The 13589-nt window shown below is 28.0% G+C and overlaps 1 protein-coding gene across 2 annotated transcripts; it reads left to right on the forward strand.

Annotated features, from left to right (window-relative positions):
• The first annotated feature begins 3046 nt into the window (after window positions 1-3046).
• LOC100168406 (histone-lysine N-methyltransferase E(z)) lies at window positions 3047-6717 on the forward strand. Of its 2 annotated transcripts, none has more exons than XM_008184975.3 (13): window positions 3047-3311; window positions 3411-3603; window positions 3668-3882; window positions 3965-4147; window positions 4206-4357; window positions 4447-4610; window positions 4686-4789; window positions 4850-5090; window positions 5176-5628; window positions 5696-5866; window positions 5938-6120; window positions 6239-6404; window positions 6486-6605. In XM_008184975.3, exons 2-13 carry the CDS (start codon window positions 3462-3464, stop codon window positions 6547-6549), a joined length of 2238 nt encoding a protein of 745 aa, XP_008183197.1. In that variant the 5' UTR covers window positions 3047-3311; window positions 3411-3461; the 3' UTR covers window positions 6550-6605. The 2 variants fall into 2 exon arrangements, with proteins under 2 accessions (XP_008183197.1, XP_001947303.2); XM_001947268.5 differs by having other exon boundaries at window positions 3048-3299; window positions 6486-6717.
• Window positions 6718-13589: the final 6872 nt, after the last annotated feature.

Raw genomic sequence — 13589 nt, forward strand, 5'->3', positions numbered from 1 at the left:
ATAACGTATTATATAATATTATATACTCGCCAGCCACAACCGTCGCCGCAATGACGAATACGATGACGGATGACAAAAATAGACGGTTTATCGATTCTCTACTGTATCAAAGATCATTGATGGCTTATTATTTTTTTGTTCACTGAAATTATTAGAATATTGTTCATCGTCTCCGACGAATTTTGACAATTGGCGATTGCCATAGATTATATGATAAATCCATAGAAATTATACACCAGTATGGGGTAATTGATAAATCGTACCCACGTTCTTTTACAGAAATCGTTGTGATCTGCAGACTGCAACGTATTTATTCTGGTTTTCTATTTCAGTTGTTGTTCGCATGATTACTTAACTATAGAAACTAGACCAACGTTTATATAGACATTCTAATGCATTCTCCCGCCGGTGCCCCTAGACACAGTGGTCAGTGTTGGGGAAGTTATATTTCCCTGGTAATTAAATTACAATACGAATTATAAGTTAGGTATTATGTAATTAGATACTTGTTCAAAAACCGTTTACCAGAATTTAAATAAAAAAAGGGGGGGGGGGTTAATAATTGTAATAGTTTATGAGGTATTATTTGTATAATTTTTTAGAATTATAAATAATTACTATAACTATGTAGTTATTGTAGTTAATTTAAATGTGCATTTAAAAAAAAAGTTACCTGTTTATTAGCACTTTTTTTATCATTTTTTAAATAACATTTTTGGAGGCCCTTCTGTATAAATGCATCCGACGCCCTTTGAGTACCAGCCACCAGGCCGACACTGCCGTCCATTTTAGCTGTCAGTAAATAAAGTTACGACTGTTGATATTAAAATAATTACTTATTGTATAAGTATTCAATATAGACTCATACTATCTAAAATATACTACATTACTACCAAAATGATCAAGACACCAAGTTCTGTTGAAACGTAGGTATATAGTACCCCTACCATGGGGCAAAACCGACTGAAAAAATGAATATTTTCATAATAATTCAGGATCTTAAAATAAACGTGATCTGTTTACACAGTTGTATTAAGTAAATTCTTGTTTACAATATTGAATTACAATACAGTGGAATATCATTTATATTTATTTTTTAGCAAGCCATTAACTATTTTTAAGATTTTATCGGTTTTGCCCCCAGTATCGGGGCAAAATCGATTTGTAATGGGGCAATACCGATGCATGGTATAACAGATACTAAAATAATGATGAAGAAAAATATAATATTAACCTTTTTTCCAAAGAAACTTATTAAACCAAATACAAATAACCATTGTATTTAAGTATTGTAACTATAGTAGTAATGGTTTCATAAATTACCTATGTATTATAAGACATTTATAACTTAATTAATATTAAATAAAAACAAATTTTAACAACACAAGTTGTTCTTAATAAAATAAAATAATTGATTATTAGTTTGGTATACCTAATCCTAACATATAATAAATAAATAGCAATTATCAAGCATTATAAAAACTGATAGGTTTTGCCTCATCGGTTTTGCCCACGAACTAAGATTTTAACTATCTTAGTTCGTGGTTTTGCCCCGAAGTATAATTTTTACGAAATTGTTGATAACTTACACAATATTATTAGATAAAATAAGTTAGTGATTGTAAAGCAGTCTTTACAAGTTGTAGATTCATACTAGACGAGTATTGTAATTGTAGTATAGTTCTATCATTGTTAAATCTTAAATTCAAAATATGAAATTATAATAATAATTAACATTAAAATGTTCGTAATCGAATAACAATTCAAACAAAAACGTTGCAGTTGATGTTAACAGTGATAACATCATGTTTCATGATAAGGAATTAAATAAATTTAAAACATATAATTTTCATCCATAGAATAATGCGAAAAAAGCAATATCGGTTTGCCCCAGTATCGGTTTTACCCCGTGTTCCCCTATTTGGAATTACAGTTTTTGCATTGTATTAAAATACGTTTTGAAACCGGAAACTTAGAACCCTCGTAGACTGCTAAGTGAGTTTTCCTAACTAAATAATTCCTCGTATTATAGTAATTAGTATATACAATTACTATTTACCAGTATTTAATAAATGTATAGCTATTTACACTGATTTTTAGCGTATTCTATATCCTAGTTTTAGGTATTAAATTATTGTATTCTACATCAGCATCATTTCTGAAAGGAAAATAAATTTAGTTAGTACTTTAAGGAGTACTCTAAGGAGTCAACAAATTTCCAATAGTTTCAAAAGCCATAGTTTACACCATACAATTTTCAAAATATTTTGATCTATTTAAAGGCAAAAGAAATTTTCGATTTTTATTCTTTTTTAAGGGTTCCTACGGTAAAACTGGACCCTATTACTAGGCTCCGCTGTCCGTCCGTCCGTCTGTCACCAGGCAATATCTCATGAACTATGAAAGTTAGAAAGTTGAAATTTTCACAGATTATGTATTTCTGTTGCTGCTATGACAAAAAATACAAAAAATCCTAGAATATACAATATAAGCAGTGTTGCCGACATGTTTATGGCTGATTATGGTACGAAACCCTTCGTGCGCGAGTCCGACTCGCACTTGGCCGGTTTTTTTTTTCTAAATTTATGTCGACAGACATTTTTACGCTCTGTCAAAAATCTTTAAAATTTAATACAAGCCACAAGGTTCCACATAAGTTGGTGCTAGTGGAAATTAAAAAAAGTTTAGCGTCATATTATTCCATGAAAATAACTAAATTTCACACATCTTAAGATTTGAACACCCCCTTGAAATGTGCCCTCTGATCTTAGTTCATGATATCCAGATACCTATTCGGTTTTCAGTAATTTACACACTACTATGTACCACGGACTAAGATATCTAGGGTTCCTGCCAGTTAGTAACGTCCGGTTGATGTGTTTTCTTAAAAAAATACGGCCTTCGGGACATGGGTTGCGGCTTCCAGATTGGAGGTTATGTACGAGCGACATGAATGATGTTGTAAACGTAATCGGGTCGCAAAATGTAAGCTGATAAACATTACAAAATATTAAAACGGAAGAAAACGACTTTTGAAAAATAAAAGTTTGTTTACACTGTTAGACGTACATGGTACATAATATTACTACATTATTCAATACTTTTTATTTTTAAGTAAATGCAATTATATCGGATGTCGCCATTTGTACGTATAATAATTGACTCGTTACTAAATTTGAAACCGATAGTACGCAAAGACCGAATGTTTCTTCGACTAATTTTTCTATGATATGACGACAGAACAAGGTTGACCGATGAACGTAATTACTCTGTGACTATTGACTACTTGAACGACGACGGTAATATTGCTTGTGTGTATATTATCATATTTTGCATCTTATTTGTCATGATGTTTTGTTCAACATGTGTCTTTGTAGCGGTGGCTTTATTGGTTTGACGTTTGATTTCAGTGTATCATACTTTCGTGATTTAGTCATTTGAACCCACTCGTCACTCTCGTCATGTCCGAGAAAAAAGCCAAAAATAATGCCGACTGGAAGAAACGTGTAAAAGCTGAGTATTTCAGATTACTGCAGGCCAAAAAAACAAAGAAAGACGATGACAATGTATTAGCATGCATGAATAATCAGAAAAAGCTCTATGGTACGTTTAAATGACATGTTATTGTTTATGTTTCATACTTTCATGTTTTATTTCTTTCACACAGATAAAAAAGCGGAAGAACTCAAACGATTGTTGTCAAGAAAAGCAATTTGGGAATGTCGACCATTTATAGAAACAGTATCGAGATCTAAACGGTCAGAAGTATCTAAGGTAGATGGTATTGGGGAAGAGACCATGAGTGTTCCGATTAAAATAATTAATGCTGTAGCACCTATACCTACTATGTACATCTGGGCACCAATTCAGGCGAATTTCATGGTAACAATTAATAGATAATATATAAGTAACTAGACTATAATCCAAACTAATATTTTTTTTGGTTCCATTTAATGTTTTGTAGGTGGATGATGAAACAGTACTACATAATATCCCATATATGGGGGATGAGGTACTTGATCAAGATGGTTCTTTTATTGAGGAACTATTAAAAAATTATGATAATAAAGTTCATGACGATGATGCTGCAAACTTTTTGGATGATCAAGTGTTTGTAGACTTAGTCCATGCACTTATACCATTTCAGGTAAAATGAAAATAAAATCTATTTTCTAATTGAGATTAATGTTAGTGAACTTGTTTAGCAAGAAGAAGATAAAGAACAACAAACTTTATTGACACAAAAAATGGTGGTAAAAAACAATAAAGATGATAGGCCGTTTCCAAGTGTATCTATATTTGAAGCCATGTCCGCTGCATTCCCAGATAAAGGAACTCCTGAAGAATTCAAAGAAAAGTAAATATTATATTTTAATATTTTACGTATACCATTTTAAGTTATTATTTTGTGGGAAATATATGTATGTATACTTAATTTTTTTTTAGGTATATTGAATTAACATCTTGTGTTGACCCTAATGCACAGCCATCTCAATGCACTCCAAACATTGATGGACCAAAGGCTGAGTCTGTACCTAAAGAGCAAACTATACATTCATTTTTAAATTTGTTTTGTAGAAGGTGTTACAAATATGATTGTTTTTTACACAGTATGTATTTATTTCTTATAAGTTATAACCAACCATTATTTTTAATCATTAAAATCTTATTTTTTTATGTTGTAGAACTTAAAGAGCATGATTCTGGTACTAATTTGCCAATTGGCTTAAAAGGACCTTTATTAAAACCATTTTCGTCTCACTGTAGTCAAGATTGTTATATGTTACTCGTAAGACATTTGAAATATTTGATACATTAAATAGGATTTTATAAAAAAAATTTTTTTCAGGATGGAATGAAAGAAAAATTAGCTGCTATTGCTGAAATCAAAGCTGAAAAACAAAAACAAGCGGATAGAGATGAAGAAACTAATAGATCGGGGTCTACTACAATTTCCAGTAATACAAAAGAGTTGTCACCTCAGAATGAAATTAATGAAAAACCAGTTAGCTCTAATAAATTGTCAAAAAAAGATAGCTCGGATTGGGGAAATGATGCTAGTTCTGAAGATAGCAGGGATAGTAGTAAAGGTAGTATACTAATGAATAATTAATTTAAAACTGTATATTTTATAATTTATAACAATTAATCATTATTTTAATCATTTTTCAACAGATGGTGAACTAGACATGGAAGATCCATTAACAACTAAGACATCTTTCTCTTTACTTCCACGCATGAGTACAGAAGATAAACAAGTTTGGACTGGATCAGACCAATCAATTTTCCGTGCACTCCGTCGTACATTCCTGAATAACTATTGTGTCATTGCTCAGATGATGTTAACAAAAAGTTGTCAGCAGGTTTATGAATTTGCGCAAAATGAAAATGATGAAGTAACTGTTGAAGAAGCTATTAGTGAGTTAACCCCGCCTAGAAAAAAAAAGAAAAAGTTACGATTATGGCAAACGCATTGTCGAAAAGTACAACTAAAGAGAGATTCTGCATCAAATCATTTATATAACTATACACCGTGTTCTCATCCACCAAATCAAGGTTGTGATGCAACATGTCCTTGTGTAATGGCACAGAATTTCTGTGAAAAATTCTGCAAGTGCAGTTCAGATTGTGAGTGTTTTAAGATATCTTATATTATTAGATTCTATATTAAATGTAAATAACTCTTGTATTTTAGGTCAAAATCGATTTCCTGGTTGTAGATGTCGCGCTCAGTGCAACACGAAACAATGTCCTTGTTATTTAGCTGTTCGTGAATGTGATCCAGATTTATGTTTAACTTGTGGTGCTGATCAGTTTAATTTAGATAATATAACATGTAAAAATGTCAGTGTTCAAAGAGGCCTTCGTAAGTATACTATAAAGTAAAATATGTTAAAAGTGTTTTCATTTATAATAATCATTTGTCTTTTATTTTAGGCAAACACTTATTAATGGCACCTTCGGATGTTGCTGGTTGGGGTATATTTTTGAAAGATTCTGCACAAAAAAATGAATTTATATCTGAATATTGTGGGGAAATTATTACTCAAGACGAAGCTGATCGACGTGGGAAAGTTTATGATAAATACATGTGTAGCTTTTTATTTAATTTAAACCATGGTATGTAACACATTAAGTCAATGATAATATTTTTTTAAATAACAATTTAGCATTTATTTTAAGGTTTTTTTTCATATAATTTTATATAACTTGAGTGTTGTTATTGTTTGTATAATAGATTTTGTTGTTGATGCTACACGAAAAGGCAATAAAATAAGATTTGCCAATCATTCTATAAATCCAAATTGTTATGCTAAAGTAATGATGGTAAATGGTGATCATCGAATTGGTATATTTGCTAAACGTCCTATACAACCTGGCGAAGAATTATTTTTCGACTACAGGTTACTAATTTATTCTCACAAATTATTAAACATTTATACATTAAGTTAATTTTGTTATTAAAATTTTTATTTTGCTTTTAGATATGGACCAACTGAGCAACTTAAATTTGTTGGAATTGAAAGAGAAATGGAATTTTTACCTTAGTGTTCTTAACCAGTTTGATTTTCATTGATTTTACCAGTCAACAATCTCATGGCATGTATGTTACAAAATACTCAAACTATTTACAGTATTTAGTACTATCCTAGGTGATATCCTAAGAATTACTTATAATACTTGAAAATGATTAAAAGTATGCATACTATAATTTAATTATACTGTACTTAGTTAATTTAGGCAAAAAAATTATAACAATGTATTCAGAAAATATATTAAAATACTCCTATTCCGGCATACATGCGAGATAAAATAAAATAATTTATAATTCAAATATCTTGTATACAATAATTGTTTGAAACATCAGTTTTAAAAATTTACTTTATTTATGTATGTGTTAGTTAATTATACAATACTTGCACCATTAAAAATTATTTCAATAGTAGTTTTTTTCAAGTTCTTTTGCTGTTAAATATTTGTAGATGGCACTGTAATAATATGATATATTGTAAGTTGTAACTGTTGTAATGTAATTACATAAAAATTTTTTATTTTCACTGACAATATAAATTTATGATTATACAAACCAGATTATAAATATGTAATATTACTTATCTAATACCAATAATTTAGCAAATCTAGTTACAGTATGTTGGGTATGATCTGTCTTAGATGTACTCAATCTAAAAAATTACTAAGTATTAATTATAGATCTTGTACAATATAATACATTATGATGTGAGATTTTATCACATTTAATGTTGTATGAGATTACCATGACTTTATTTGATGTTTGTTTTTTAAATGTTGTTTTGATTTTTCAATAAGCTTTAAAAAAATTTGCTCTCAATATCATTTTAAAAACATTATAGTCATCAATCATCATTCATTACAAAACAAAATATTCAAATATGATTCTATGAAACTTGGTTAATGTCCTCCCAAACACAAGAAGTTAAATCTGTTTAGGGGGTTTCATTGACTTCTATTTCTGTTGTTAGTTAAAACTATGTTAGTTCTGTTAACTGTATACAATATTTAAATTTTGAATATAGTAAGAAAGCAGTGGCATATTTATTGGTTGCGGGTAGGATAGATACATTTATATTTATATCTTAAAAATATTAATAAATCATAATAATGATACAATAGATATTTTAAATTTAATTATATCAAAATATAAATATGCACTTGCTTTATAAATCTTAAATATGTCACTGAAAGAAACTATAGACTATCTAGTCCTTTAAACAATTATTTATGTTGAATATTAGAACTTGGCACTTACTATATTAAACATTTTGTTCATTAATTAATGTTATGTATAAAATTAAATTAGTAGTAGTAGTAATAATAAGTTAGTGTTATTGTTATAAATATATGTTCATTAATTATTTTTTTTTGTAATATATAGAAAAATCTGATCTATTAATTGTATGTATTAAGTCGAATTTTTAAGAAAAAAAAAATTTAATTATTTGCCAGCATATATTATTTATTTTATCTCTTCTATAGACAATGTGAAACTAATTTAACTTTTTATAATCAAATGTGGATACAAATAATTGTAATTGAAAATGTTACTTAACAAGTATTAAACAAAAACTTAATTAACAATTAAAATTAAAAGTTGCATTTTTGTGCATTACAAAAACACAGGGTATAATATTATTTTGCTCTCTCTCCAATAACCTTAAACATATTTTATATTTGGTTAATATTATTTATCAATGTTTTTCATTTAGAAATCCACAATTTATCTTTTCATTCAAATTAAAAAAATATAAAAAATTGTTACTAGAAAATGGAATACATACGTATAGATAAAGCGGGTTCATATTTTTATTTGTAAAGATGTCATAATTTTGTGGTGACCAATCAAAATACTGTAAAAAATTTTACATTTTTACATATTAGAAACTTAAAACAAAATCAAATTAATATAATTTTGATATTATACTATTCTTACTTGTTTTTTGGGCTGCCCTGTAATATTCATATAAATAAATATTATGGTTAATGGTTATTGGTTATAGATAATTATGCTTAATATTCAGCTGTAAGGAATACGACCTATGATAATTATTCTAACACAAACTAGTGATTGGCTAAGTTATAGTTTTTCCAATTATAGAAATATCATAGGTATCGTATTTCAATAAATTGTTATATTAAAAAGTTGTATTCATAAGATTAGTTTTTGTAACAATATTATTTAATTTTCTTCACTTTAATAATTATTTTTTATGTGAATAAAATATTGTTAATACATTGATTTAGAAAAAATTTATTACATTTTATTATGGATTTTCACATAAAGTGTATAAATTATGTCAAATTTATGTAATGGTTATGACTGAGTAAAAATCCATTTGACAAGGGATACCAATTACCTATTTACTATCTGGTAATAATATCACTATATGGATAATTTAAGTGTTTGGGATACGAATCATATTTTACCAAGATGTTACCAAAGTCGCGTTAGTAATCATTTAGGTCCCTCTCAAACTTGCCATCACACTATCACCACCCACCACTTCCTATTAAAATAATAAAATTACCATTATCGATTGTTTTTTACAGTGATATTATTAATATTTGTATTATTTAAAAATATAAATAAAACTGGCATATCGGTACTATACGCCTTATTATTTATTAAATAAGTATTGCTACTTGTTAATCAAAAAATACATAGGGCATTGCTAAGAGAAAAAGTTAGGTAATCACGTCCATTTTCCCTAATGCCTACCTACATAATATCCTTATTCCCACATCTTACACAGTTAAATATGGATATCTATGACTTAACTTGGATAAGCACCTCACTTGGAATAGCCATATCCATATTAAGAGCCTTGCCTTAAACGTCATTCTCCGCAAGCTACAAACAATAAACACTCCAGATTAATGGTTAAAGTTCTTATATTGTATAAAACATTACTTAAAACACTATGGACCTATGGTCTTCAATATTATAGGGTAATATTTTTCGTGTGGGAACTTACATTCGCCCGTTTGGAGACAGATATGAAAGTTTTTGTGGAAGCATGCAGTATCTGAGTATCATCTATCACAGTTTTAATTGAAAGATACTTACGTAAAGTGTAATTAGATACAAATGGTGGGGCATTCGTTATCTTCTTAAGGACAATGTTCTGGAGTTGTTGGATTTCGTTAGTATTGGAAACTTTTATAGTACCCTATAATATTGAAAACCATAGGCGAATGTAAGTTCCCACACGAGATTTAGTAGGTAAAAATCACGCCCGGTTATGTATACGTGAGTTCCCATACGAAAAAAAATTATACACCAACTTCATTTTTACTTTATTCAGACTTGGGACTGACAAGTTAAACGTAGTTGGTGTGGTTAAAATTTGTTTGTTTTTGAATTGCATAAAAAAAGTCCAATTCAATTTTTAATTGAATCTATTCCATATAATATATAATAAAAAATAATAATATAATGTGTAGGTATGGTCCACACATTATATTTGTACAGGTATAAAATAGTAATAATAATGATAAAAAAAAATCAAATTTTATTTGGCTTATTGCGAAAGCTCAAACACTTCACATATTCATACTGTGTAATTATCATACTGTTATAATCTGATATTTTCATAGATATTAAAGGTTATTTACTTTAATATCTATGGATATTTTATTATTGATATAGTTTTGTTTTTCTTCTTTTTTTTACTTATTTTTCGAGGTCTATTGAAATCTGATGTTCTTATCTTTATATATGTATTTGTTTGAAACATTTTTAAAATTTCTATTAATTTTAATATATTAGGATGTTGATGATAAAAATTTGAGTTGAATTCAGAATGGAAACTTTCACAAACATTTGTAGTAACTAGTAAGGCTTGTATCAGAACTAGCACTAGCCCAAATACAAGGTGGGAACGTACTGGTATTTTCGATGTAATTAGTCACTAAATAATCGCAAAATTAATTAATTTTATTATTTTCTGGTTTGACAGCCATGAAACTATCTATAAAACAATCTCCAACTTCTATTGGATTAAGAAATGGTAAACTAAATATATGTACCAGCCACTGTCCCAATTCATCATTTGCAAAATGAAATTATTGTGCAAACCCTAAGCTTTGAATTTTACGGTACCAAGCTTGGCCCAGATGGAAACGGCATCCCCATATTTGTGCTGTCGGAAATATAATATTTATTTGGTGCATTGATATCTCAAAGTCTAAGACAAATTTATTTGGGTTCATTCCATCTACATTCATTTTTTTAAATAATTCTATATAATATGTTTTCAATGTTTTATCTGGTAAAAAGCAAAACATTAATGGAATATAAATATCATTTTTTAATCCATGAGTTGTATATAGTTGCGTGAAATTGTTATCACAATAATTAAAAGTGCCATCATGTAAGCTATTTCCAGTTTTCTCAAAAATTCAATATTAGTATCACAATATGAAAATATAATAATCTCATTTAAATCGTCATTTTAAAAAATAAAATTTTCACCTCTGTTTTTACATCAATTAAACTGAAAGTATTATGAACTTTTTTTCTTGAATTTGGTATTTTAGGATAAAAACTGGCTCTAGCATTTTGTACATTTCTGGAAATTAGCTTTATATCAGACATTAACAAACAACCTTCATTTTTATATTGTGTAAGTTCTCGTCTGATAATTTTTGATGGTTTTACAACATCACTGTCTACTGCTTTTCTTTTACAAGAATCACTTATTTTTTGCCGATCTAGAAGTAGTTTCTTCCTCATGGGTATGGTCAAAAAACGTATTTTTATTTGCCACTAATTTTTCATTCTAGGTGTAACATTTAGAACGGCACTTATTGTTTACACACATCAACGTTCATATATTTTTTTCGTGGTATGTATCTTATAAAATGTATGATTATTATGGACCAAAAGAATTTTTCCCTTTTCACTTAGCAATTAGCATGTAAGAAATAATTACAACCATTTTTATAAATTGTAATGTAAACTGTTTGCTCTATGTTAACTTTGATAGTAGTTATGTCCTTAATAATTCTTACTAAGAGAACGTCGTACCTACATATGTAAACGTACTATAGGTTATAAAAGTCAAAACTGTCATTTGTATCGTTTTTAATAGTTAAAATGTATATTGTATTATTATTATTAGATTCTGAGCGGAGCGAGGAAACTTATGGTTTTACAATGGTGTTTATTTATTTTTTTTTTATATCCTGTATACAAAATTTCTACCAGAAGTAGTGCTTCGATTTCAACATATAGTAGCTTATCTTTTCGCAAATTGGATCAAGATAGTATTTTATGAAGGTTATTTTTCGATTTTCTCAATAGTTATTTAATGCCACGGGAAAAACCACCGAAAAATGACGAAAAAACGCTAAAAATGGGGTTTTAATTTCTAACGCTTTGTTTGTCACCATAGAAACGAATGAAAAATTATAATATTATAATATTAATTCAACTTACATGATAAAATAAATAATTACAATATAAAATATCCAGACTAACAAACCGTCTCCGCTCAGAATCGTTTTTCTTATACAATGATATTATATCACTGGATTCAAGTCTAATACAATCCATTATACAATGCCCCACTTGTGGCAGTGTATCAGTGACATCCACTTACCTGCTTTTAGATTCTGAGTGGAACGATGAATGTATTGATTTTACAATGATGTGTGTTTTTTTATTTTTTATTTTTTTTGTGTCTGTGTACACGATAAGTAGTCGAAATAATGCTACGAATTTCAACTTCAGTATCTTGTTCGATCAGAAAGTGAATATCGTTGGTGCATTGGGGAGGTCAAAATTTAAATTTCCCAGTAGTTTTCAAAAGCGCCGGGAAAAACCAAAGAAAAATTAAGGAAAAACGGGAATTTTTACGAAAAATCGAATTTTCACAAAATTGAATTTGGTTTTTGGTGCAACTTTAAAAAAAAATGACCGTAGATACATGAAATTTTGACTGAATGTTTATATTAGCATTTTCTATACACCATAACATTTTCAAAATATTTTGACTTATTTTGAGCTCTTTTGTCACTTTTCATTTTTTTTTAGTTTTTTTTCTAAAAATATCAATAAAATTTTATTTGTTGATTAAAAAAGCTTGAAAATTTAATAAAAGGCTCCTAGTATATTGTTTTAAAAGCAGATGAAAAATATTAAAAATCCTTAGTCACAGTTTTTTTTTATAAGCATTTAAAGTTCAATAATTGACAAAATATGGAAAAATCACGAAAATTAGCAAATTATTTTGAGTTAAGAATTCGTAAAAATTTTTCTTTTTAAATCTAAGATTTTAAAATGTAATACAAGATTCCTTATAAGATTATCTACCTTTTTCAAAATAAAAATGCCTACAAGCAAGTCAAATTAAATTTTTATGAGCGTTTGAAATTCATACTTTTACAACATTGGATATTCATTCGATTTCTGATGAAGCGATTTTCTTATTTTGTTGTAATTCAAAAACGAATAACTGCAGATACATGAAAATTTTACTGAATGTTTATATTAGCATTTCCTATACACCATACAATTTTGAAAATATTTTGACTCTTTTTGAGCTGTTTACGGACATTTTCAGTTTTAAATTTTTTTAGTTTTTTTTTCTATAAATATCAATAAAGTTTTATCTGTTGGGCCAAAAAGTGTATAAATTTAATACAAAGCTCCTGATATATTGTTACAATAGCAGTTGAAAAATATTAAAAATATATAGGCACAATTTTTTTTTATAAGCATTTAAAGATCGAATTTTGAAAAAATTTATCAAATTTAAGATTCAATGATTATTTGGTAGTTAAAAATGTATAAAATGTTCAAGTTTTGTATCTAAGAATTGAAAATTTAAAACAAGATTCCACGTAAGTAATTAATTCTGTTACCAAAAAATCTAAAAAATACATTTACGCAGTTTATTTTTATAGTCATTTTAAGTACAAATTTGGACGAAATTACATATTAAAAACCTAGGATAACTATTTTAGTTATTTTGTTGTGATTGTATAATATTATTCGTGGGTACTTGAAACTTCTAAAGTATACTATTATATATCTATAATAGTACCAC

The sequence above is a fragment of the Acyrthosiphon pisum genome, chromosome A1 (genome assembly GCF_005508785.2).
Source record: "Acyrthosiphon pisum isolate AL4f chromosome A1, pea_aphid_22Mar2018_4r6ur, whole genome shotgun sequence".
Lineage (NCBI taxonomy): Eukaryota > Metazoa > Arthropoda > Insecta > Hemiptera > Aphididae > Acyrthosiphon > Acyrthosiphon pisum.